This window comes from Odontesthes bonariensis, chromosome 10 (assembly GCF_027942865.1).
Source record: "Odontesthes bonariensis isolate fOdoBon6 chromosome 10, fOdoBon6.hap1, whole genome shotgun sequence".
Taxonomy (NCBI): Eukaryota; Metazoa; Chordata; class Actinopteri; order Atheriniformes; family Atherinopsidae; genus Odontesthes; species Odontesthes bonariensis.
In genome coordinates, this window is record NC_134515.1 from 33,834,173 (window position 1) to 33,861,117 (window position 26,945).

A 26,945-nucleotide genomic window follows, 5' to 3' on the forward strand; every position below is an offset into this window, starting at 1 on the left:
CAACGTGTGAAATTGCCATTTAGATAGAGTTGAATGTAACGAATGGGTTATAAACGTGACGTTTAGGGGTAGCCTGTAACTTTTGTTTAGACTGATTTAACTTGACACTCGCCAGATGAATGGGCTCCGCCTTGTACCCCGAACATTCTCAGAAAGTTCAGCGGACATACACGCGGGTCTGGCGATAAATAAAAGTACCCTTAACATGATTCCCTTGGTCAAGTGAAAAATGGTTGATGAAATGTGCAGTTTATGAGCTCTAAATGAATAAAATAGCGTGAGTTTTATTGTGGTAGGATTTTGAAAGCCATAACTCCACTCAGTCCATATCCATATCCAGGCAAAGTGGTAAATAATCCTTTTGGTTTATCCGCAATAAATGAGAGACTGAGAAAGTAGGGGTGGGTGTGGGTGGGTGGGCATTCAGAGAATTTTGTCCCGGGCCCAGCCAAACCTGTCAGCGGCCCTGCATGGAGGCAATCAGCCTGTGGCACTGCTGAGGTGTTATGGAGGCCCAGGATGCTTCGATAGCGGCCTTAAGCTCATCCACAGTGTTGGGTCTGGTGTCTCTCAACTTCCTCTTCACAATATCCCACAGATTCTCCATGGGGTTCAGGTCAGGAGAGTTGGCAGGCCAATTGAGCACAGTAATACCATGGTCAGTAAACCCTTTACCAGTGGTTTTGGCACTGTGAGCAGGTGCCAGGTCGTGCTGAAAAATGAAATCTTCATCTCCATAAAGCTTTTCAGCAAATGGAAGCATGAAGTGCTCCAAAATCTCCTGATAGCTAGCTGCATTGACCCTGCCCTTGATAAAACACAGTGGACCAACACCAGCAGCTGACATGGCTCCCCAGACCATCACTGACTGTGGGTACTTGACACTGGACTTCAGGCATTTTGGCATTTCCTTCTCCCCAGTCTTCCTCCAGACTCTGGCACCTTGATTTCCGAATGACATGCAAAATTTGCTTTCATCCGGAAAAAGTACTTTGGACCGCTGTCCGCCGCTGTTTCTGGTTCAAAAGTGGCTTGAACTGGGGAATGCGGCACCTGTAGCCCATTTCCTGCACACGCCTGTGCACGGTGGCTCTGGATGTTTCTACCCCAGACTCAGTCCACTGCTTCCGCAGGTCCCCCAAGGTCTGGAATCGGCCCTTCTCCACAATCCTCCCCAGGGTCCGGTCCCCTCTTCTGGTTGTGCAGCGTTTTCTGCCACACTTTTTCCTTCCCACAGACTTCCCACTGAGGTGCCTTGATACAGCACTCTGGGAACAGCCCATTCGCTCAGAAATTTCTTTCTGTGTCTTACCCTCTTGCTTGAGGGTGTCAATGATGGCCTTCTGGACAGCAGTCAGGTTGGCAGTCTTACCCATGATTGCGGTTTTGAGTAATGAACCAGGCTGGGAGTTTTTAAAAGCCTCAGGAATCTTTTGCAGGTGTTTAGAGTTAATTCGTTGATTCAGATGATTAGGTTAATAGCTCGTTTAGAGTACCTTTTCATGATATGCTAATTTTTTGAGATAGGAATTTTGAGTTTTCATGAGCAGTATGCCAAAATCATCAGTATTAAAACAATAAAAGACCTGGAATATTTCAGTTGGTGTGCAATGAATCTAAAATATATGAAAGTTCAATTTTTATCATTACATTATGGAAAATAATGAACTTTATCACAATATGCACATTTTTTGAGAAGGACCTGTAACCATCAACCACTATAATATTTGCATTACAACTTCTAACATATCACCATCTTAATGGAAAGATGGAAATCAATTTTTGAAATTTACAGATCAGTGATAACATTATGACCGTTCCAAACCAACCCGTACCGGACTGCATAGTGGAAATGAGGCTATGGCGTCCACAGGGGTGAGGACCAGAGACAGAGTCTTGGCTCATTGATGCACAGCACGGGCCAGTGAAGGCAATGCTGCATCACTGCTATCCAAAGTTTATCATGTTGCTACAAAAAAGTTGATGCTGGTTCCAACAGAAAGGCTTCGGAAAACAGTTCATCACAATGTTTTTGCGTATGGGCTGCGTAGCTGCAGGTTAGTCAGAGTGCCCATGCTGACCAGCATCCGTTGCTGAAAGGGCCTCTTGATCTCTATACGCAGGATAATGTGCCCTGGCACACTGCAAAAATGCTTAAAAAAGGTTTGAGGAACACAGTGAGTTTGAGGGTTTGACTTGCCCCCTAAAACACTAAAAGCATTGAAATCCATTCCAACCCACCACGGTCACGCTAATGTGCTGGACAATTAAATCAGATCCACGGAGGCCCCGTCTCACAACACACTGCACTTAAAGGATCTGCTACTGACCGCTTTGTGCAAGATACCACACCATGCCTTCAGAGTTGTAGTGGAACTCTTGCATTAACGATTCAGGACTTGTTTGACATAAAAGCAACACTTGTTAGGCAGGAGGTCATAATGTTATGACTGATCACTGTAATGACTGCTTTGTGTTATAAGAATGTTCTCGGGCTTTCATTACCTTGTACTGTTTCATTACATTAAGCAACAGTTGTACTTCATTGTTTGTCCACACAAATTAAATGATATTTTCTTTTGGTTTTGCCATTAAGTGAACTTCTGTTTTGGTTTTGAACCTTTTGCCAAAAGAGAATCAACAGAATAGGCAGAATGTTCTTCTCTCGCGTTTTGACTTGCTGTTAAAAAAAAGTAGGTAGAGATGTCTACATATACTTCGACCTACTTTTCTGACGTGATTAATACAATGTTTGTGGGAATTTCTAATTTCTCGTCTGGAGGGGGTTATTTTTTTTTTTGAAGGGGCAAACAGCAGAAATAAACAGCAGTTGTTCTGCAAATATGACTAAAAAGAATGAAAAGCGACTGTCTCACCTCCAGTTCTGAAGACTCTGTCATCACCTCATTACTTTGACTTGACATCATGGCCTTCAGGGCAGGTTTGGCAGCTTTGGCTTCAACTTGCTTTGCAACTGTTTTGGGTTCAAGATTGGAAGCAGGTTTAGGGGGTGGAGCTGGGCTGGGTTGTCGTTTTGGTAATGGCCTTGTCTCTGCTTTGCTGGTTGGCCTGCTCCCCTCCCTGGACTGTATTTTTTTCTCGGAGATGGATGCTGATCGTTCATGGACTGATGGAGCTCTTTCAGTTTTTACCTCAGTAGCTTTAGGCTCGGGGGTCACAGCTTTGGACGGCACACTGGAGGCAGAGCGTGGGGCTTCTTCTTCATCTGGCAAGATGAGGCTATTCCTTACAGGGGCAGCAGCGGCTGGAGCAAGGTCCGGTGCTTTTGCTTCAGAGTCAAATTTCTGCAGTGGCTTAATCTCTAGATCAGAGCCCTGCTCATTCTTGTTGCTCTGACGACTAAGAGAGCGAGAAGGGCCACGACTGCTAGGGGCCCCTCCTTCATCAGATGAAACAGGTGCAACAGCTGAGGTCGAAGGGGTAGTGGGGCGACTACTTGGTGCGCTGTTGGGCTTACTTCCTCCTTTAATACCACCACCTTTACTGGATTTGTCTTCATTCCAGCCTCTTGGACTGAGGAGTTTGGGGTCTTCTTTGCTGATGATAGCTGGGCTGGGGGATGGGGTGCGCCCTGGGGATGAACCAGGCATGAGGTGGTCAAGTTCATTCAGAAATGGACTTTCAGGTGGTGTGGGTAGGGGCTCCTCTTCAGCCAGCAGGGGCTCATGCATAATAGTGTCCGTATTATCTCTGTCTTCCATCACCTCCTGTAACACTCTCTTCTTCAGATACTCGGGACCTAAAGAACCAGATGAGTCATTATGTTAGAGAGCATACAGCTTAATAAGACCATGTATACATTTGATCAATGTGTTGTTTTTTAAAATTTTTGCCTTTATTTGGACAGTGGAAAGGAGACTCGGAATTAGTGGTAGTGGGAGGGACATGCACTAGATAAACCAGGTACAGTTTCAAACCTGGGCCTGCAACAGTGAGCACTTAGCTGCCTCGTGTAGGGTGCATACTCTACCAGGTGAGCAAGAGGTGCCCCCAAAGTCCAACTATCCACAACAACATTCCCCTGCCACTTCTTCTACAGTATATTACAGAGGTTACCTGTCAATATTATAGTTTTTTATAGTTAGGCTTCATGATAAAATGTTGATACGGTTGAATTCTAAAAAAAGAAAACTGGGAAACTGGGAGCCGACAAGGAAATTCTCTGATTTTTGTTGAGTTGGATTAACATGTTTGGAACCGTTTTGGGTTTATCATGTCCTTATAACTGAGACATGATAAACCCAAAACTTAGAGAACAGCCAGTGAGGCTGTTTGGTGGCAAATATAACTTCTGCACCCTTTGAAATTATCTTCCACTTCAACACATAAGAAGTATATAAATATGATTTTAATTTTTACGATGCAACTAAGAGGCTCAGAGGAATAAACTTCATTAGTCATGTTTCTTCAAAGACTGAAAATCATTTTAAAAAATTAGATTTAATAAGGGAAATAGAGAGTATTGTGTTTTGTTCACAATTGTGTAACCTTTATCCCAGCAAAAGTGAAGCAGTTATTTGCAAGATATCCATGTCAGAGGACATGTTTTTTCCACTTCTAAATATAGTTAGTAACATGTTAATCAGAGAGCTGGATGACTTTCTGTCTCTGGACTGTGTTCTTCAAGCTCTCTAAGAGGAGAAGAAGGAGAGAAGCAGCAGGCTGCTTCGCTTTTGTGTCAAAGTGTGTGTGTCGACAGGCTCGCCATGAAACTGATATGGTTCCTTCAACTAAATAAGATTTTCCTTTTTTAGACATTCAAATTCAATTCCCCTTGTGGTGAGCAAAATATATAAAATAAGGGGCAAAGAATGACAAAGATAGCAGTTGGCAGTTCATATTAATTCTATAAAAACAAGTAGGTAAAACAGCAAAGCAGGGCCATCTTTGATCCAGCTGAACCTGTTGATTTGTGTGATGTTTCCACAAGCATAAGCCTCAGCATAGGAGTGTTGCCTGTGATTAGCATTTTATGGTGCATTCAAGTCACTTAAGTAAACATATGCCACCTATTGGAAAAACTCAGAGCACAGGTGAAAGTAAATACCTCAATAAAATCAAAGCTAGTCAAAGCTTTTCCTCTAAAATGAGTATATGTCCACTGACCTGGTTGGTAGAAGGAAGGAGAAAGCTCTTTGGCCACCAGTCTGGCAATGCTGGACTCACTGTTGGAGGCCTGAGCAGCCTGTTCAGCTGCATCAGATTTCGCCTTTGCATGGGCTGTCCTGCGGTCAAGAGATGACAAACAAGTTACATATCAGTGTGAACCAGTAGCAAGAATAATAATCTGAAATATCATTGTGATATGTTGGAAAATTTACATTTGTCACAATATCATAAAATAAACAATGTTCGAGGTCATTGTGTATGAGTCATACCAGTTTGGCTGTATGGATAGCTCAGCTTGATGCAAAGGAACAGGAAAAAGCTAGTCTTTTGTAAAAAAAAATACAAAAAATTCTATGGAATCAACAAACAAGCTAAAATTATTGAGGTACTGGAAACATATGCTAACTTAGTTTTGAACAATATCCGAAAAGTTTCTTCCATGTGAAAGGCCACTTTAATAAGTTGCAACACGTTCTTCCAGTTGTTTCTTTTTAGTACCACTTGTTTAGCTTTTGTTGCTCCCATTACAACTTTTTAAAGAAAAAAAATAATCAATGTAAATAATCAAATGTAAAAGTCTTCTTATATCCCCAGCATCACATCTAATTTGTCCTCTCAGCCATCAGGTTGCTCCCAAAGCTACTATGTAATTAAAATCTATATTATCAGAGTTGCCAGGAATCCAGTACTATAAAAAGCAGGGAAGGGATGATGCAGTAGTCAGGGCGTGAGAACTGATACGCATTGTGAAACTTTGGATTTTACTTTTATTTAGTTTCTCTTTCTGTATGTTATTAATCATGCTAACACTAATTAACAAAGGTTGTACCGGGGTGGCTGTTGGTCAGGAATGAGAGCAGTTGCCGACCATTTGGCTTCTCCGGGCCACGTGTTAACGTGTCCTTGGGCAAGACACTGAACCTCACACCTACCGATGCGTCCATCGGTGAATTAATGTATGTGCATGTGTAGAAGAAAGCACCATGTAGCCTAAATGGACTAAGTGCTGAATGAGTGTGTGAGTGAATGGGTAGTGCATGTAAATCCCATGGTATGCCTGCAGTCCAAGCTATTGCTATTGCAGTCCAAGTGTTAGATCACCTCTAACACCTCACAATGATTACTAAACTAAAATAACAATGAGAGAACACAGTGTTGGTATTCCATACTTAGCTTATTATCAACCAATGCAATTAATAGACCAAAATGGTTAATTTATCAATATATATTGTTAATATATTTCATATTTGTTGTTGAGCCGTGTAGTCCAGTTTACTGGATCACATTTTATCAGGTGATCATATATTTTGATTGTAATATTACAATATTTTCTGCTGAAGTATAGTTGTCCTCACTGAGATACACATGGTCACCAAGCACTTTCTACGGAACACCCGTGCAACCGTGTTAAAAAGAGGTGGTAATTCTAATATCTGTCAGTTATTGGATGGACGGTATTGGTGTACTAAAATGTACGATGAAAGAAGTTCCCAAATATGAAAATATGAAGCTCCTTTAATGAACAAAAATAGTTCTTACAAGAGAGCTGTTGCATTATTTTGCATATGTTACTAAAATAAGTTCACCGCATTTTCAGTTTTGTGAAATGTAACCAAAACATAAGTACATAGGAAATCCTTTTGGATCGGCTTAATTGTTTCTAGAAAATTAAAAAAAAATTTAGATGTTGATTCCAGTAACATAATTAAAAAAAGTTGGAAATAACGAAGAAAAGAAAGACAGAAAAGTTTATCTCCTACAATTAACACTGTTCAAGAATATTCTGCAATCAGCAGATTAATTCGAGACAGGTGAGGGTGTCAAAATTGGGTATAGAGTGAGTATCCACCAAAGGCTTAATCTTTTCAAGCAAGGATGCGTTGTGTCTCACCACTTCGTGCCAAACTTAGTCAGAAAATCATTGAACAGTTGAAAAAGAAAATTTCTCAATAAAAAATAGTAAAAAAAAATGCTGGCCTTTCAACATAGTAGGTATTATTGTGAGTTGGTCAGGTAGTCTGGGGAAAATGTCTTTGCGTAAAAGCCAAGTGCCGCCTGGAGTTTTGAGTGTTTAGTCAGTATTTCATGAAAAAACATGGCACCGTGATCAATATAGCAGCATGGGCGCAGAAGTTCCTTGTAAAACCTTTGCCACTCTAAACAGTTCACTGCTGCATCTAAGGTAAACTGAAACTGTATTATGCAGGGAAGAAGCCATAAATCAACTCTCAGAGTTGAAATGCAGCCAAGTTCTTTGGGAACTAGGTCATGTCAGATGGACAAAAAAACAGTGGACACATGTTCTGTGGAATCAGTCAAGAACAATCATGGACTGTTGGTCAGCAGAAAGTTTGTATTCAGCAAGAATGGGCGCAGATTCCTTTTTGCAAAAAATGCAACAAACACATTAATAAATGATTAAAAAGTGTAATTAAAAGGGTGAGTGATGTAACAGAGCGGTAAACAGGCCTCTCTCCCAACTTCTTTGATTGTGCTGCTGACATCAATTTCTAGATTTGTTTAAATTTTTAAACACGATTAATTTGGTCAGTGAAGATTTCTTTGAACATGTGTCTGTTGAATAGAGGCTCAAACTAATTAGCAAATTGCAGATTAAGTTTTTATTGCATTTAGAACATTTCTTAACTTTTCCAGAAACAGGGTTTTTATACTTAAAAAAACAGCAACAGGATTATAAATCAATTATGAGAATAAATGCTTTTGATTAGTTTTGATTAAGGACAGTAGAAAGCAATGTGAGCAGCTTCCCGGTTAGGTGCTTGGATCCAGACCTTTGATTCTGTCCACTCTTCTAATCTCATTACATGGAGCAGCGGCTTCTTGGTTCAAACTGAGTACAGCAGGAAACCCAACAATTAACCAGTAAGTGATTTGTGGAAAGAACATTATAGAAACCTTTTAAAATGAATGTACTGTAACAAATCAGTCTGATATTAGACAACATTGTCTGAGGAGATTTCAGTAGAAGGTGTAGAAATAAAGGTCAGAGAGCGACTGAGGGGCAAAAGAGTGCAAGAGAGTTAAGAAGAATCTCTAATCTAATAATCTAATTATTACAGAACTTTAATGGGAACGCGAAACTCATGTCTGTTATGTATCCATTACTGCCTCTGTTGTACTATATCCAACAATCCAAGCATGGGTTGCAGCTGTAAATATATAATAATCTTCAGTATGCTAATCATTATGACTTAATTTGAGCCATTAAAAGCTAAATATGTCAAAGCAAGACAATTGTTTGTAAATAATTGTTTTTAGAGCTACAGTACCCCCACTGTTGTAGCTACAAATATCACCAAAGTGAACACATAACAATGCATCCCTAACATATTCACTGCATGCACTAAATACAGTGTTCAAAACATGCTTCTGTTACTAATTTTGCATATCATTTCTAAAATTCCACAGCTCAAGCTGAGAAAGACACTAGCCACTTCAAGACTGAGCCATTCAAGTAGTATAATTGTGCTCAGACATTCTCAACAGAGAAGACAATCACATAATGAGCTGCATCAGCATGAGCATCAGTGTCAGCATGTTCCATCGGCTTTATAGCTACAGGCTCTGAGCTGCGATGTAAGATGGTCTACTTTGACAGATTTTGTAAACTACTTTAGGTGTAACACATGTTGTCAGTAAACCATGTCAAGTTACAGTTGAAATTTTGAAAAAAACACTGCAAAATAGAAGACACACTACATAGGGGACTATATCGTGTACATTTGGACAGTTCAATATAGTCGATGGTAATGCACCTTCTGGTGTTGCTGAAAACATCTCTCTCTCAAATCTAGAAGCTAGTCTGAACAACAAAATGAAAGTTACAGGCTGTAAAATCAAATCAGTGAGATAAAATGCTCCTTTAAACCTGAATATTATCTGTGGATTCCTTCATGTGATCCATTGTTTATATGAAATAGCAAATGAGCTGCTTTTAGATTTCTGCTGTTTCTGATAAAGTTTGTTGCATCTGCTAATTGTTAGATGATAGACAGAGGGTGGAGAAATGAAACACGACAAACACTGGGAATATTAAATCTTAACATTGTTGCCATGGAAAGAACAAGGCATCACGCTGGCTTGAATAATCAGGGAAACAGGACGCCATTTATTTTCAAACATCCAAGAAAATAAGTAAATAGTGTGGAGAAAGATTTTCTATACATTAGTCCTTCCAACATAGAGCTGTGCTTCCTCCAAGCAGGCCCGCCCTTGTTTGACAGTACACATATATATAGCACGAGACTCCGCCTCTGAGTTCAAACTGGCCAATCAGGTTAAACCTCTAGACAAATAAAATGACAACATTATTGGCAAATACATTATTTTAATACATTTTGAATCATTGACTCCATTTCCTAAGCTCATACATCAACAATTAAAACATTCAGAACTACTCATTTACATATTTCTCAGCATTTGTATCATATCTCAATTGAATCACACTCATTATCCAATCAAAGATAAGAACACACACACTGACTTCCTATAAAAAGAGCTGCTGTTGAGGTGCACTCCCTTTTAAAAGAGAAGCACAACATGGCCTCCTCAATGAACACTGAAAGGTGAAGTATTACCAAAAATGCTTTTAATTGATCAAGCAAATTTTCCTTTCAGAAAGAATCCACTCCTTGAATTAAAGTGAAATAAGAAAAAGGAAAAAAAAGAAAACTGACTATGTGAGTGCTTTTGATATCCACCTTTCTACACAAAAGTTTAAAGATGTTTAAAGAGACAGAAAAAAATTCTTCCTTACTTTTCTTACATCCTCCCCCCTCTGGTTTACATATATCTAGCAAACGTGAAAGGTAATGGGCAATAAGATTTTTCTTACCAGGACAATGCTGTATTATATATAGTGAACTGATATGGTTGGAGGGCCAGGCACCAACGTAATATTATGGCATTCTGATTCTGCTTGGAATGCACCCACTTCAGAGGTCTGTGATCGGTTTAAAGAATAAACTCTCTTCCCAAAAGGTAATACTTCAAGGAATTGATAGCTCCTCCAATTTGATTGCCAGTCCTTCTTTTTCTATGGTAGAGTAATTTTTCTCACGATCAAACAGTTTCTTACTCAAAAACAGGCACGTTTTTCTTCACCAGGCTTTCCTTTGGCCAACACAGCTCCTAGGCCAACATTGGAGGCATCCACCTGCACAACAAACTGTTTAGCAAAGTCAGGGCTTTGCAATACAGGTGCTTGACAAATCTGCCTTTTTAAAGATTGAAAGGCTGATTCACAGTAATCATTCCAAACAACTTTAGATGTTGACTTCTTTGTTAGTTCAGTAAGGGGGGCTGTCAATGTAGAAAAATGGGGAATGAATCTTCGATACCACCCCACCAACCCCAAAAAAGACCTTACTTGCTTCTTGGTCTTGGGCCTGGGAATTGCCTGTATAGCATTTAGCTTTTCAATCTGTGGCCTCATTTGTCCATGACCAACTAGGTACCCAAGGTATTTTCCCTCATTTTGGGCCCATGCACATTTGTTTACATTTAGAGTCAGACCAGATTTCTGAATCTTTCTTAAGACAACTTTTAGTTATTGTAGGTGCTCCTCCCATGATTCACTGTAAATGACTACATCATCTAGATAAGCAGCTGCAAATGTGGAGCAGACTCTAAGAACAAAATCCATTAGTCTCTGGAAAGTTGCAGGTGCTCCATGAAGACCGAAAGGCAAAACTGTGTAATAGAACAAGCCCATTCCTGGGATCTGAAATGCTGTGTATTCTTTGCTAGAAGGGTCAAGGTACTTGGGTACTTGCCAGTAACCTTTATACAAATCTAAGGTTGTGATGTACCTTGGCCTTCCCAAGTTTGTCCAATAGCTCATCAATACATAAGAATCAAAACCAGAAATGCTGCTTAATTTCCTCATATCTGAGTTTTTCTTTGGAACAAGTACTATGGGGTTTGACCAATCACTTCTTGACTGTTCAATTACTCCCATGTCCAGCATCATCTGAAACTCCTTCTTCAGTGGTTCAATCATTCGCTCTGGTATTCTGTAAGGCTGAAGGGCCGTGTATACTCTCGCAGCAGTGTGTCGCAGTGAGCTTGTCGCAGTAATGACGCAGTTATTTTTGATTTATGCCCAATTTTGAAGCGTGGTCTGCGCTATGTTAATTCCACGCCACAACGCAAGAGGGACAATCACGAACAAGCTAGGATTGTGGGTGTGGTGGGTGGTGTGTTTCTCTTCCGGTTACAGAGGTCATTCAACAACAATGGCGACTGGACGAATGCGCACTTTGATTGAGATGCAGCTGATCGATCTAGAAATAGAAGAAATATTGCTACTACTGGAGCTGGCAGAGAGGCGAAAGAATCGTCACGGTTAGCGTCACCATTAGCCGGTTAGCAAACCGGAAATACGCATAGTGTAGAGCGGATGTAGAGTTGACCAATCAGAGGCCTCCTTTCTCTCCTCCCTGCGACGATATCTGCGGCACTGTCTGCGGTAAGTTACAATTTTGGGGAGGTGCACCAGAGTGTCTGCGTAAGGGGGGGGGGGGGCATGTCTGCGTTAACTGCGACACACACGCAGACGACCTGGTTTCCGACCATAAACCGCCCTTAAAGACGAACAGGTTTTGTGTCTTTCAAAACAATTTTATTTGTTATCATGTCAGTTTGTCCAGGTCTTTCTGATAACAGGGATGGAAAATTTCCCTTAAGCTCACCCAGCTGATGCCACTGGTCCGGAGTCAGATGATCTGGAGGGTTCTCAGGTTTGCATGGTTCTCTGGATGGATTCATCTCTTTCTTCAGCCTCTATAGCATTAATGTCTTCAGGCTCGACATCTTGGACCATCAGGACATGCTTCCCCCCAGCCTCTGGAACATTTCTATTACAATATTCCTTTAACAGGTTAATATGGAGCAGTTGCTTAGGTTTATATTTATCAGGACATATGATTTCATAGGTCACTGGACCCATTTTCCTTGTAACAGTATAGGGGCCTTACCATTTTGCCAGTAACCTACGAGGTTCTGATGGTAACAACACCAACACTTTCTGACCAATTTTCAGCTCTCTTTCACAGGCACGTTTGTTGTACCATACCTTTTGCTTTTGTTGTGCTTTCTGCAGGTGGTCTTTAACTTTTTCCTGGAAAGTTTTCAGTTTATCTCTCATCTGTAGAATGTAGGAGATGATGTTGGTTGCCTTTGCTAAAGTTGCCTCACTGGCTACTCAATTCTCCTTCAGCATTTCCAAAGGACTTCTAACTTGTCTACTATGAAGCAGTTCAAAGGGGGAAAAACTAGTTGAAGCCTGAGGTACTTCTCGGTATGCAAACAAAAGAAACGGTAACTATTTATCCCAGCCTTTGCTGGTATCACCAACAAATTTTTTCAGCATTTTCTTCAAAGTACCATTAAATCGTTCAACAAGACCATCAGTTTCAGGATGATATGGAATGGTTCTTATACCTTTCACACCAAGATGGGAATAAAGTGATTTCAACAGGTGGGACTTAAAATTTGCACCTTGATCTGTTAAAATCTCTTTTGGAACACCAACTCTTGAGAATAGCTCCACTAAACACTGAATAATATGTGTGACATGAAGGGAGCGTAATGGATAAACATCTGGATATCTGGTGGCATAGTCACATATGACCAGAGCATATTTGTGTCCATTGCTACTTTTTGGTAAAGGCCCAAAGATATCCATGGCTATTCTCACATAGGGTACATCCATTATCGGTGAAGATTGTGGGCTCGGTCTGAAACTTTGGTAGGGGCTACTACCTGACATTCGTGACAACTTTTACAATATTCAACATCTTTGTATAAGTCTGGCCAATAAAAGCGCTGAGCAATACGATTACATGTCTTTGCCCGTCCTAGATGCCCAGCCCATGGTACAGTGTGACCCAAATGTAAGATTACTGTGCGCTGCTCTTTTGGAACAACCAACCTAGGTGTTTCAATGTATGCCAAATAAAGAAGATTGTTATAATGAAAAGGATCCCCAATTACCCTTTCCAGCTCTGCCTTTTGTACTTTCTCATCCCCATCTATTTTGCATGCTTTCTCAAAAAGGTGGTTCCTGACAACGGTGTCGTTTTGTTTTTTTAACCTTGTAACCCCCTTCATACAAACTGTCATCTGCATCTGGAAGGGGTTCTAATCCCTTGTTCATCAAATGAGTAATCACAGCACAGGAGTATGCTACAAAGTTTTCATGAACCAAATTGTCCAAGATTGGTAAATCTCCACCCAGAATTACATTATTAGCTAGTTTGTCTAGCACACCAACAGTCAACATAAAAGCATGCCCTTCAACCTCAATAGCTACATTTGCAGTTGGATCATCTCTCTGGCATCCATGAACACAAGTATAACACACAAGTTTGTGAACTACCAGTATCAACCAGTGCTTTTACCACAAAACCATTCACTCTAACATCCACAACATGTTTGTGCATACTCATTTTATTTTCCTTCACATAACTATCTGCCCGAGGTACCACACATAAGTCAACTGATTTTGATTTTCTTAAAGGGCACAAAGAAGCTTTGGGACCGGGCTGTTGACAACAGTAACACACACATTTATTCTTGGAATATACCTGTTTCTTACCACCCCCAATGTCTACTTTGTTAACACCAGTCAAATTAGAATTTCCCTCTCCAAACCGAAGCTTTCCAACAGTCACCTTTGACTTGGATGGACCCTGATGAGCAGGGTAAATAAATAGCGCTCTGCCAAATATGCAGCTTCTTCTCCTGTCTTTGGATTATGCTCTTTCACCCATGTGCGAACATCTCAATGGAGCACACGAAGATATTGCTCTAGCACAATGGTTTCTCCAATCTGTTTCTTACTGAAGCTCTCTGGTCTCATCCACCGCTTGTAGAGTCCCTCAATCCGGTTATAGCTTTCTCGTACAGTCTCTCTGATTGGCACATTAGTGTTCCAAAAACGTTGCCTATATTTTTCTTCCGTCACATTGTCACAACTTCTTTAACACTGCAGCTTTAATAGCATTGTAGGAGTTAGACGGTTCATCTATTCTTGCATAGTCCTTTCAGAGCTTTTCCTGTCAACAAGGTGACCACTCTAGCAGCCCATTCAACTGGCTGCCACCCCCAAGTTTGGGCTATATATGTTCAAATCTTACAAAGAAGCTATCGGGATCTTCACTTTCCTTGAAAACAGGTATTCAGGATTCACCTCCACGATATATTTCAGTCCTGTGTGGAGGGACAGCATGTTGTTGTTGAAGAGATGGGCTCATCTGTATGTGGGGTGACTCATTGATCTCGTTCTACTGAAGGTTTATGTAAATCCTCTAAATCCCTGCTTGGAATACTGAATAATGTTGAAATTGGGTGAATTTGGACAGGATGTTCATAATATTCATCATGTCTAGCATTAGGTATGTCACTGCTCAACTGTTGAATCTGTTAAAAAAGAATAGGTTCTGTACGTTTAGAGTGTCACATAAACTCTCTTATTTCTTCAAAAATATCTGGTCCAGAAAGTTCTTGACTTACTCTGATTGCATTTACTACTGGTTCAGGGTCTCCAATTTCGGCAGCCATATTTCCTTCAGGTAAAGGTTCAGGGCCAACTGTCCTGTTGGAATTTCTGTCCTCCATGTCTGGAAAAGAGTTTTTCTTTGTTCCACGGTCTCTTCCACGTCCTACTCTTCTCATTTAGCCAGTATCCTTTCTCCACTTGTTACAGGTGCAAAAATCCAACTTCTGACACCAACTGTTGCAAGACGACCCGTAGCTATGGAAAGAACAAGGCATCACACTGGCTTCCTATAAAAAGAGCTGCTGTTGAGATGTGATTTCTTTTAAAAGAGAAGCACAAGATGGCCTCCTTAAAGAACACTCTGAAAGGTGAAGCATTACCAAAAATGCTTTTAATTGATCAAGCAAATTTTCCTTTCAGAAAGAATCCATACCTTGAATTAAAGTGAAATAAAAAAAAAAGGAAAGAAAAGAAAACTGACTTTGTGAGTGCTTTTGATATCCACCTTTCTACACAAAAGTTTAAAGATGTTTAAAGAGGCAGCAAAAAATGCTTCCTAACAAATATGTCTCTCCACACCATAGGGGAAAAGGTGTCAGTTCTACATTTTTCTAGAGTGACCCTTGAAGTTGTGTAACTGCCTCAGTCTTTCTTCCCGTGTTTTTCTGCAACCGTAAACTTAATTCCCTCAATACTTCTGGGAGCTGCCTTGAGAGGACACCCAATCTACTCTGAGGAGTTAAGAGACACCAGCTGAAGGAGAGAGACCCCAAAGTTTAAAGTTCACAAAACAATCAAAAGCTTAATGTCTGGCCAGTAAAATATAAAACTCTCACTTCATGTAGGCCATTAGGTCCTTTTGCTTTGTCTGTTTTTTATCCTGCTGCAGCCGCCCTGGAGCCTGCTGATGGCAGGAGATATTCTGTCATTCTGGCATGTGCTGCTGGATCTTAGTGGAGGGTCCTGCTCAACTATGGGGAGAGTGTGTGAGCGTACATGAGGGAGTTGAAAGAGACATGCAGTTTCTATAAAAAGATGACTATATTTTTAAATATAATTAAATCACTTTACCAAAATAATTTAAGTGCTAATTGAAATCTCATTATTGCAACATTGCTTAGAGGTCATATTGTGAGGAACAGTTACAGAAATCTCATCAGTGTCTCTAATTAATAGGGACTCCTTATTTTTTCCCTTTTCCCCCTTCTCATTAAATGATCAACTTTTAAAAAACGGGTCTGCAACTAGTCCTGACCTGAAGTAACAACTGAACGTTGTTTACTCACTGGTTGTTTGCAATCTAACACAAAATGCTCTTATCAGCAGTACAGTATGAAATCCAAGCTTTAACACTAAAGCAAGGTGTGGTACATGTATACGCCAACCCTTTATACCCAAGCACTTGTTTATGAGCTGTGTCATATTTTTATCCACGGAACCATCTGACACCACTGCTGACGCAAGATGTACTGAGTCTCTAACTGCTGCCGTCCAGCAGAGAAGCAAAAGCTCTCAGTAGACATAAAGAGACAAAAATGAACAAGCACACTCCTGTTTTCAAGCTAAGTTGTATACTGTGTGGACAGTTATCCGTACAATAGTTCAGGAGTGAATAAACAGCCTAAAATGGGTATGCAGACGTTAAAGGACAGAGTCACTGCAATTGAGCAAAAGAAAAGAGTGTCTGTTTGTGACCAGACAGGGAAGATGGGCTCTGACAGCAAGGGGGAGGGTGGATAATCAGCTGTTGCATTCCCATTCCCGTGTGATTGTGATACAGCAGGACTGCGCCTGTCCATATTTAGTCAGGGCTCCTCAGTGACCACACGGCCCCAGCGTGCGTCATTTACACCCTGCCCTTCCACACAGGCCTTCCTCCAGACACCCAGCTGGCAGCCTGCAGAACAATGTCCACAGAGTGTGTAAATGCCAGCAAACTCTTTAACCAACTGGACATGAAGAGGCCAGGTCTGGCATCCCATGTTGTGCGCTGGTTGTACATGTATTTTTATCCCTTGACTTCACTGCTAAAAGATCATAGCAGGAGCGAAGCTTTGCCAGGAACAGATGTGTCATGTCTCCTCTGCTTATATAACACAGGTTCCAGTTTATGTGCAGGACCACTGGAGTATAGCTGCTCAGTTAGCATGGAAGAAGAAATATCCAATTTTCTAACACAGTTTCAGTGATGCAGGCTTACAACACAACTTGGTGTAAGTGTGGTTGGACTCTCATTGCAGTGTGGTGGTCTTTTTCCAAGTCCTTACGAATTTCTCATGCCATCCTTCCATAACCCTTCTTTTTTTGTTGCTTTTGAATATAAAACATACACCGGGTTTTCTCTCACTTTTGGCCAGATTGTTGTCCAAGCTATGGACAGATATGGCCAACTCTCGTTAGAGAACTTTAAATCTCGTTGATTGTTTTTTTTGTTTTTTTTAGTTCAGACTGTCTGGTTTTCTTTGTCCTCCATATTTCCAGGATTCTACCCAGAGCTAATCTGACAGTTCTGCCTGCCTGCCACCACTCAGTCTCTAGCCTTTCTATTACCCTGCTTAGGGTTGGGGTTAGACCCTGTACTATCATTCTGCCAACTCAGACAATACCAGATTGTTTTTTCTTCTTCTTTCTTTTAGCATGCTGCATATTTGTAATAAAACAACATCAACATAACAATATAATCTGCATTTTATTTTTGGATCCCGTCTTGCAGTTCTCACAACAGTTCTGTCATGTCATCAGGTTGGGAATCTAGGATAAAAATGCCTGGATACTTACAAAACAGGTGTTGCTTTTTTGTAGGACATTAATGAATACATGTATATAAAATTAAATAAATATTAATTGTCATTTCTTTGTCTAAATGTTTGATGTGAAAACTAACCAATAACATGAGCTGTACATACAAGTTGTGAAAGTTCTCTTCTAAAATGTAAGCAACTAAAAATATGAAATGGTACAGAATTCAAGTACTGAAGACGTACTTCTCAATAAGGGAACTTGATTACAATCCAGCTCTGGTCTTCCAGTACATTGGAGTTTCAGATAGTTTGTAAAGGCCACCAACTCTTCTGGACAAAGTCCTGCACAAATACAGCGTGTATGCTTCCATTCTCAGCCCATTCTCCTTATCCTGATATGCAGAATGTGAGCTTAAAGCAGTGACAGAGTGAATAATTCTTATATACTGCTTATGCGTACAGTTCAATATTTAGATTTCAATCTGCTGGGACAGGGGTCTGCAGTCTATCAGTGAAGTGTCTCACGGCTATAAACACTGAGCTAAGGTTTCGGTGATGACTGTAGATAGAGACAACAGCACCTTGTATGGTCACAAAAAAACTAAAGGTAGACATGCAGATGTATGAACAGTACATACCCACAAATGACTAATTTCCTTTAACTTTATCTTATAATGCATCTTATAATGGTTTAAGTAAATTAGTCAGAATGGTAGTAGTAACGACTCATTACCATGAGCTCTTAAACATGTCAGTTGTGTATACAGCATGTGAACATGCCCCTGGTCTGCGAAAAAGTTTTTTTTTTTTTAATGAATTGGACAAATGAGCTTTTTCTTCAAAGCACTGGATGACATAAAGCCTTGAACTCTGAGGTTAAACACTGCTGTGTGGGAAGAAAAGAGTTTACAATGACGTCTCATTATCAGTAGTTGGATGGAATAGTTGAAAAATATGCTTATCTAATTTGTTGCTTAGAGGAGTGATACTACTGCTCTAATATCTACTCACAAACTCGTACATTAATTGATTAACTTTATTGGTGCTGTGTAGTTTTGATTGCATGATGTCCTTAACTAAACTGTAAATGTAAAGCTTTCTTGCTTAGTGAAAGCAGCAAACACTTATTAATATGCTGGTCATTTTAGATTAACCTTGTTCTTCTTTACCAGCTCTAAAAAAAAAACTTTTTGCAAGGACTGGGTCCTGAGGTGTGTTTCATATATAACCCTGCTAGCTCACTGTATGAGTTTGAATCTGTCATCAAATGCCCAGCAATAGTGCTGACTGTTAGTTTCCCCCCACCACTGTTTTAGGATGCAAAACAAACATAGACATAGACATGACAACAAGTTTAAAAACAAGGTTTAAGCTTTTCATTGGTAGTCTCTAGATGAATAGTTGATATGTTTGTTGGAAGTAGGTTTCCTTAGAGCTCAGTCCTCGCTTAGCTGAATCTTTTACTGAATCTTTTACTGGACTTTCAGTAGGAGTGCCTCCTACGGTTGTTGCATGAGGCCCATTGTGCCAATGGGCCTCATGCAACAACCGTTCGTACGAACAGATTTGTTCGTAAATCGTGCGTACGAGTGATTTAAGAGAATTTGTGCATTCACCAATCTTTTCGTATTTTACGTTTTCTTTCAGGTACGAACAAAATTTACGAGTGATCCAGACCTGTCGTAGGAGTTTAGTAAAATAGTCCGCTGTTATTCCAATCAAGTTTGCTTAAGTAATGGATTGTATATTTAATTACTTTGAAGCAAACATGAATAAATATATACATTATACCCCATAATGATGCTGACATTATTCTGTCTGACTTAAATTATGCACTAATTGAAGGTTAATTTGACTCTGTATATAACAAGGTCAATGGGAAGTGTAACCAGTGGCTGACTTGCTACTTTTGGATGCCTTAGCGCGTCAGGCTCTTGGAAGAGACCTTAGATATCCTGCGGAGACAGACGAATGGCTGACATCGCGATTTAGATTGCCAAGGACTGTGCTGCTGCAAATATGCAGCTTGCTAGAGCTACAACTCCAGAGAGAAACACGCCGATCAAAACCAATTCCACCACACGTCCAGGTCCTCACCACCCTTGGATTTATGGCCACTGGAATCTTTCAGAGGGAGATTGGAGACAGATCGGGGGTGTCCCAGTCCTCTGTGAGTCGTGCGCTCCCCTTGGTCATCAAAGCTCTCATCAGTTTATCACCCATGGTACATCAAATTCCCATACACCGCTGTCCAACAAGTACAAATTAAGAGGGAATTTCATTCCTTGGCTGGACTGCCAAACATAATCGGAGCAATACACTGCACACATATACATCAAATGCACCCGTGCCGTTGTTGAGTGCACTGAGCTGAAGGCCAGGTGGGTGTGTCTCGCTACAGCGGGGGGCAAACTGCTCAATAGCCCAGAGAAGGCATGCCAGATTTGCACAATATTGCCATGAACGAGGGTCTCCTACTACCTGAACCAGCCCAGGCAGACCAGAAGATGTGGTGCCAGAAGACCCCCCAACCACCCCATCAAAGAGCCATCATGATGAGGCAACAACTGATTGCAGGGCTTTTGTTGCAGTCATCGAGTGCCTGGCCATGGCGAGACGTTTTTTTTTTTTTTAAGCCATTTTCATATCAAACCATTTCTTTTTTTATTTCGGTGACATTACGAACTACAGGTGACACGGAATTAACAGCACTCGTAATTGCTTCCCATTTCTTCGCTTTAGCAGGTCCCATAATTCCACTGCTGACACTGCTAAAAATGACAGATTTTCCTTTTTGGATCTCTGAAAGCAGAACTTCAATCTCAGAGCCCGTAAAGTTGTTATTTTTGCGCCTTGATGCCATTCTCATGACTCCATGGACTCAAAACTCAACAGAGGAGAGAGGAAGTGTACCCTTATATGGTATAATTTTGGGCGTGGAGTATACAAATCTACTATCCTCGTGCACGTGCACTTAAATACGCACAGGTGGCATTCATCATTTACGCAGGTCGTTTACACACTTTTTCCGAAGTTAAGCGTGTTTGTTAAATCTGACGTGCCGTGTTCGTACGAGACTTTCGTACGAAAAAAGTAAGAGAAATTTAGAATAAAAATATGAAAACGTTTTTGCATGAGGCCCAATGTTCTGTCACTTAAATAATGAGTATATGATGATTACTCTCCTCATCAAACGAGGAACAACATTACAGTTTTTTGCTGCTGCAGAATATACCAGTAACAGAAAAAACAGTCAGATTTGTTTCTGCCATTTCCCAACTCCTCTTCTAACACTGATGTCGGTGAAATCCACTTTCACATATTCATTCCCCGATGCAGCAGAGTGCAGTGGAGCTACGATTTCAAATTTAGTTTGGTCTTAATGTTTGAAAACACCATACACGGTGCACGTTCAGTCAGACACACAAGGCAACAGACACAGAGGGAGAAATGTTGTGACTTTCTTGTATGGTGCAATCACAGTAGAGACTAAACTGTTTTTTAGTACTGTGATTGCACCATTGGAGAACCAGCATGTATTTTAACATTTAGATATCCAAAATGTCATCTCCAACCATTTATGACTCCAAACATTTACCTTAGCTGCTAATTCATTTTTTACAGTTATCTTGAAACAATTGTGTTTTCTATTGAAGATGCCAACAAAAAGAGTCAAGGAACGGGAATCCAACTGCTTTTGTCTATGTTTGAATTGTTTTTCCCCTATTTACTGGAGTTTCTTCAGTTTGGGCTGTCCATGTGCTCGCTTTCCATTGAAGTGTCAGAGTTTAGCACCTGTGTTACTCTCAGGGACATTCAAAATACCCAGAGAACAGTGATAACTACTGTTCTAAGAGTATTGCCAGAATCCACTGGACTTTTATTTAACCCTCCTGTTAGTAGATTCTTCAATTCTTGAATATATTAACTATATAATTTGTTACAATTACCAAAAAGAGACATAACTTGAGCAAAATAGCAAAGCTATTTTAAAAATATAAAAATAAGTATATATAAATATATATAAATATAAGGTTTCTAGGTTACGGATTTGAACTGATCCTGTAGTTTTGTGATTGCAGTTAATGTAGAAGAGAGAAGTGAAACAGACATAGGGTGAACCATCTTCGATCATCTGTTCTTACCTGGAAGCTGCAATCTCTGCCTTTTGCTTGGCAATGGCTGCTGCCCTCTGAGCACCCTCCACTGCCCGCTCCACCTTCTGCTTGATCTTGGTTCCCTTCAGCTGAATTACCCTCTTCTTGATGGCCTTCACCAGCATGTTGTTCATGTACTTGCCCTCCTCCTTCCCCCCCTCTGCAAATGTGGTGCAGCCATACCCGTGTCTCTGGTTGTTGAGCCACTCGCCCTCATACTTCAGCCCGCTGGACCTTTCGCTTATTCCATATCCTGAACGCTTGTCATTCTTCCACTCTCCCATGTAGACCTCTGTCGTGGTGGCATCTATGTCAGCTTCCACTGGGGGGAAGTCCTCAGCCCCAGCCAGGCTTTCATCCCCGCTGATGGTGGAGTTAGTGTCGCTGGCATTGGAACTGAGAGCTGATTCTGTCCTCAGGAAGCTAATCTTGCTCTTCTGGCTTGAAAGTGATGTGCTTGACTCAGACTTCTTCAGCTTTCCCAGTAGGGAGCTCCTGCGAAAAATACTTTTCTTCTTGGGTTTCACAGCTTCAGGGTCCACCTGGAGAGTAAGAGCAAAGCCCCCACGGGATGGTCCCAGGTGGTTTGGGGTGGCAACAGGTGTCTCTTCACCTGAGGCGTTGGTGGTAGTGATGACAGGAATATCTTGCTGTAAGACAGTGCCATTGCTGTGTTCACTGCGAAGTGAAGTCAAGGAAGTACGAAGAGGGGAGCGGACAACTGCTGCCATGCCATAGGGGACACTCTGACGAACACCATAGCCATGTCGCATTCCGCCAGTGAACTGACCCTGGTAAGTACCTGGAAACATCGGAAAACAGGACCTAAGTTTTACTGAATCGCATACTAAACATCAAAGCTACAGCTATTTTAGTCAGCGTGACTCTGCTGATGACAGTTCCAACAATGATTACAGGTAAGCATATCAACTATTTGAAGGTTTGTAGTGAAAATTTGTTTTGATATTCATGGTCTCAAAAGGATGAATCCCACTGAAATTGATTTATGACTTCTCCAAAACGTCAAAATAACATTTTCATAGACGATCAAGATTACAAGATGAGTACAAGAAGATTACAAAACACCTTGCACAAACAGTGTAGTGGATGTCTAATACTTTGATTTATGATCAAATACAAAATACACACCAAGAAAAATGCATTCCAAACAGCATTTTACATATGCTATATAACAATTTTATTATGTATTTTGGACAAAAATGTGGATGTCATATTCCATTTATTATGTTCTGTCAAGAGCTTATTTTTTCAATATGACAGCAAGACTCCTTATTTTCATAAGGAGTCTTGCTGTCATATAAGGTATTGTTCGCTCTCCCTTAAAACTTCAGAATCAAAAAGTGCCTGTTTGCAAACAAATATGTTCTGCTTAACTTTAATACTGTGCATGCATCACCAATCATTCACTGCTGTCTACAAATGCCCTGCTCTACAGGATAGCAGTGTCATGAAAACAAATGAAGTCTGCTCTAAAATGAAAAAGTGTGCTATTGATAAAAGATAGTAATATACTCCCATAATCTTCCTGTCTGCTCTTTATAATTAACATGAAATATTTTGATCAATATAACCCATTTCACGCACTTTTTCAGGAAAAATTGACAGGGTTGCTTTTCTATTTGTCTAAATGTTGAATAGCAGTTATAAACAAATTACCACACAAGCCCAAAGTATGTGAACCTTACCATATATATTTTTAAAGATTTTAGTCCTTTGCACTTGACAAAACTTTTCTTAGATAAACATTTTTTTCTTCCAACACCAGAAATACTTCTTGTTTAGTGCTCGTTAGCAAATATGAACATACAAACAACGTGAGATAGTGAAAATGCTGAACATTACCTTAGCATCATTAGCATGTTGGCATAGTCATTTTGCGCACATTAACCAGCTATTGTTAGAATTTGTTAAGGTTCACTGAGTTGCTAACACTGCTGTCACTAAAACTATCTGTACTTTACTTAAGCCAGAATGTCATAGTTATTTTTAGAATGAAACATCTCCTTCATTAATACTTCACTGACAAGTCAGCTAAAGAACTGTTCTCAGGCTAAAATTGACATGTATGGATTACAGTGACAGCTAGGCCTCAGCCCTTGAGGCCAAGAGGGCATGGGGCTTGTGGTTCTATTATTAAATCATGACATCTGGTGCTATCACATCCCCCACCACAGCTTCCAGCAGAGGAGTCAGGGAACCACTACTATTGTACGTACAAGCACGATACATTTCTTGTGTCTCAACTATCTAGTGTCCTCTGCAAAGTTAAATGAGTAAGCTGGAGTGCTAACAAAATGGTACTAGAAGCTTCAAGAAAATATGAAAGCATTTAAACAAAAAAAAATGTTTTCTTTGCATTATTAGTGCATAAAAGTATTCACTAAAATTCAAGTTGTTCTAATTTATGCCACTTTATATTGGAATTTTTACACTTCTTACTCTTCATTGATTTATAGGCAACATCCATTCTATTAAATAAATAAAGTCGATGACAGATTTCTCTTCATCAGCTGCAATGTGGAAAAAATGACACAATATGCTAAATAACATTTAAAGTAGACCGCTGGGATAGGCTCCAGCCCCGCCGCGACCCAAATGACGGATTAAGCGGGTATAAAAAAATGGATGGATGGAATATTTAAACTAAAAGACCATTCTGTTGCATAACAACATACTTTCTATAATTTAACAGCTTTTTGCTAATGCATAATAGGATACTTTTTATGGACAAAATATATTATGTAGTACATTTATTTAGCATTCTTGTAAATGTCTTTTTCCAACCTCTGTGGGTAATGGTATCGTTTAAGAAATGGACATATTACTGTGGGGCTCAAACTATTTCAGAAGACTGCTTGACTGACAGCAGCAGGGAGGTATTTTCTTCTGGTTACACACACATCATAAAAGACCTGGAGAATTATCAGGCTGCAGTTATTTGTCTCCATGTCTCTTAAAATGATCTTGCTGCAGCCAACTTGTTACACTTGGCTCGAGGTGTTTGGTGTAATAAGAAGAACCACAGCACGGTGTAGCGTAATCCACAATTTTAATCAATCACCTAACTTCAGGAAAATTGAGAGGTCCATTTTATGTTATTTATACCAATATTCGACTTTTTACTAGCAACAATTTGAAAACTATATTTAAGTTTGTTATAAACAGATAGATAAGTTGAATGAGCTCAACTTCAAACCATGTAGCAGCATATCAGTCACAATATCCCAATAGTAACTTTGGATAGGGGCCATTTTGCAAAACAACTTACTATTCTAAGTTGTTACATTGTAGGACATCTGTAACTATACTGACTTAACTAACTTCTACTAAAGGATCTACTTTTTTAAATCATTCATCCTATTATTCATACTATCACTCCCACTAGACAACACAAGCTAATTTACAGATCCAACATATAGATCCAACATATATATATATATATATATATATATATATATATATATATATATATATATATATATATATATATATAAGTTAGATTGCGAGAAAGATATGAAAGATATATGTAGGTTTATACTGGCTTCACCTCAGCGACTGCAGTAAAATGCTTCGCTTAATTACACGACTGATAATCACAGAAAAATAAAAAAAACGCTCTGCAGAGGATGGCAACTGCAGTTTCAATGTGCACAAAGACAACATCCCAATTAATTGATCGCGATCTCCGAAGATTTCTACCACACAGCTCTTTCTGCAACTTTTCAACTTTCTAAATGTTTGTCAGCTGATTTTTATTATTTTTTAAATTGTGTTATCTATCCACAATGCTTTTTACTGCAGTAACATAATGTCCATTAGGGGATTGATAGAATATTATTGAATGAAATGGAATAGAATTTAACTGAAAAAACAAACACTCATTAATACATAAAGCACTGCTGAGAATAGCCTCGTTCTAAATGATGAATATTTTTACACTTTCGTTAGTGTTTTATGTGCCACTCACCTCCATCGGCGTATGTTTCAGTTCCATAACCATCCTGAAGCCCGTTATTCCACGTTCCTTCATACTTTGCTCCACTGCCACCACTGACCCGTACACCATATCTCCCTTTAAAGCCATGAGTCCATTCCCCTTTGTAAATCCAGTGTCCTTTGGTTTCAACTCCCAGACCATGGCGCTTCCCTTGCGACCAGTAACCCTCGTAGGTGTTTCCACTGGGCCATGTGTAGACTCCCACCACTTCGAAACCATAGTTCCAGGAGCCTGAGTATTCACCCTGGCCCTTGGGTCCGGTGCAGATGCCATGGCCGTGGGCTTTGCCCCCCTCCCAGCCTCCGCAGTAAGCACCGCCGTCATCAAACTCGAAGCGACCTCCACTCATGCCGCACCTCAGCCCAAAACGCTCCGATCAGAGAGAAGAGCTTTTTCTTCTTCTTTTTTTTTTTCTTCCTGTTTTTGTTTGTTACCTTGTTGAAGAGAAAAGCTCCGACGGTCTGACTTCACCTTCAGCTGACATCAAAACTTATTGGACATTTCCTCGGTGTAGAACTTCTGCAGATGTCCTCTTTTGGAGTTAGATTTGGGATTTTTTGAGCGTTTCCATTGAGCACCTTTTCTCTTTATTTCTTCCTCTTCTCCAGATTACTTTGTCTTCTGTTTAGATAAGTTGATTAAATCAATATGCATACTCGCTCTTGAAGCTAATCATTATATGTTTAGTTTTTTTCTGTATTTTTTGCCTTGATAAGCCAGGGATCTTTCATGGCTTCTCAGGTGGCTAATGAGAAAAGCCCCTTTCCCCCTGTCCCTGCCACCCAGCTATCTCCTGACAGTCGTTGCAGTTAGAAATACTTCTGCAGACCTAACAAGGCGACCAATCCACACACACACCCTTCCAAAAATACAACCCAATCCTTACTCTGCCTGCAAGGAGCCATGCCAGAGTCTTGCCACTTGGGGAGTGAGGTACATGCCATTCAGTACTCTGATGCAGTTAAAGTAGCTATACACAATTATTTTCCAATAAGCTTTTGACATTGAAGAAAGAAATGTAAATGATAGATAAATAAATAGCTGTAATAAAATGATGTCGTTGCCATGCATTGCATCAAATCAAATAGGATCAGCATTTTTTCAATGAGTTTTCACAAGAATTATAATTTTATTCAACCCTATATTCAAGCACGTACCTATTAAGATATGTGATGTTGGTATTGCTTTATGTATTTCATGAGAGACTAACTGTTGAAATTGTGTCATGAATATATTTAATTGTCTATTGTTATGTAGTTAATAGAGTCCAATTGAAGTGTAATTTTCTGCTCATATACTCATTCATAATCACTTTACATTTTTTTTTTTAAATGTTGTCCCTTGTGTGAGGTACCATCATTACAGCACTCACTTGT

The 26,945-nt window shown here is 40.0% G+C and overlaps 1 protein-coding gene across 1 annotated transcript in view; it reads right to left on the reverse strand.

Annotated features, from left to right (window-relative positions):
* The window catches only part of jph2 (junctophilin 2), a 30,399-nt gene extending 4,014 nt beyond the window's left edge, over nt 1–26,385 (reverse strand). Inside the window, exons 1-4 of the mRNA XM_075475330.1 lie at nt 25,540–26,385; nt 21,540–22,353; nt 5,128–5,246; nt 2,877–3,760 (exon numbers count right to left, since the gene is read on the reverse strand). Coding sequence (XP_075331445.1) covers nt 2,877–3,760; nt 5,128–5,246; nt 21,540–22,353; nt 25,540–25,918 — 2,196 coding nt within the window. The 5' untranslated portion in view covers nt 25,919–26,385. The remainder of the gene's footprint in view (nt 1–2,876; nt 3,761–5,127; nt 5,247–21,539; nt 22,354–25,539) is intronic.
* Between the last annotated feature and the right edge of the window lie 560 nt (nt 26,386–26,945).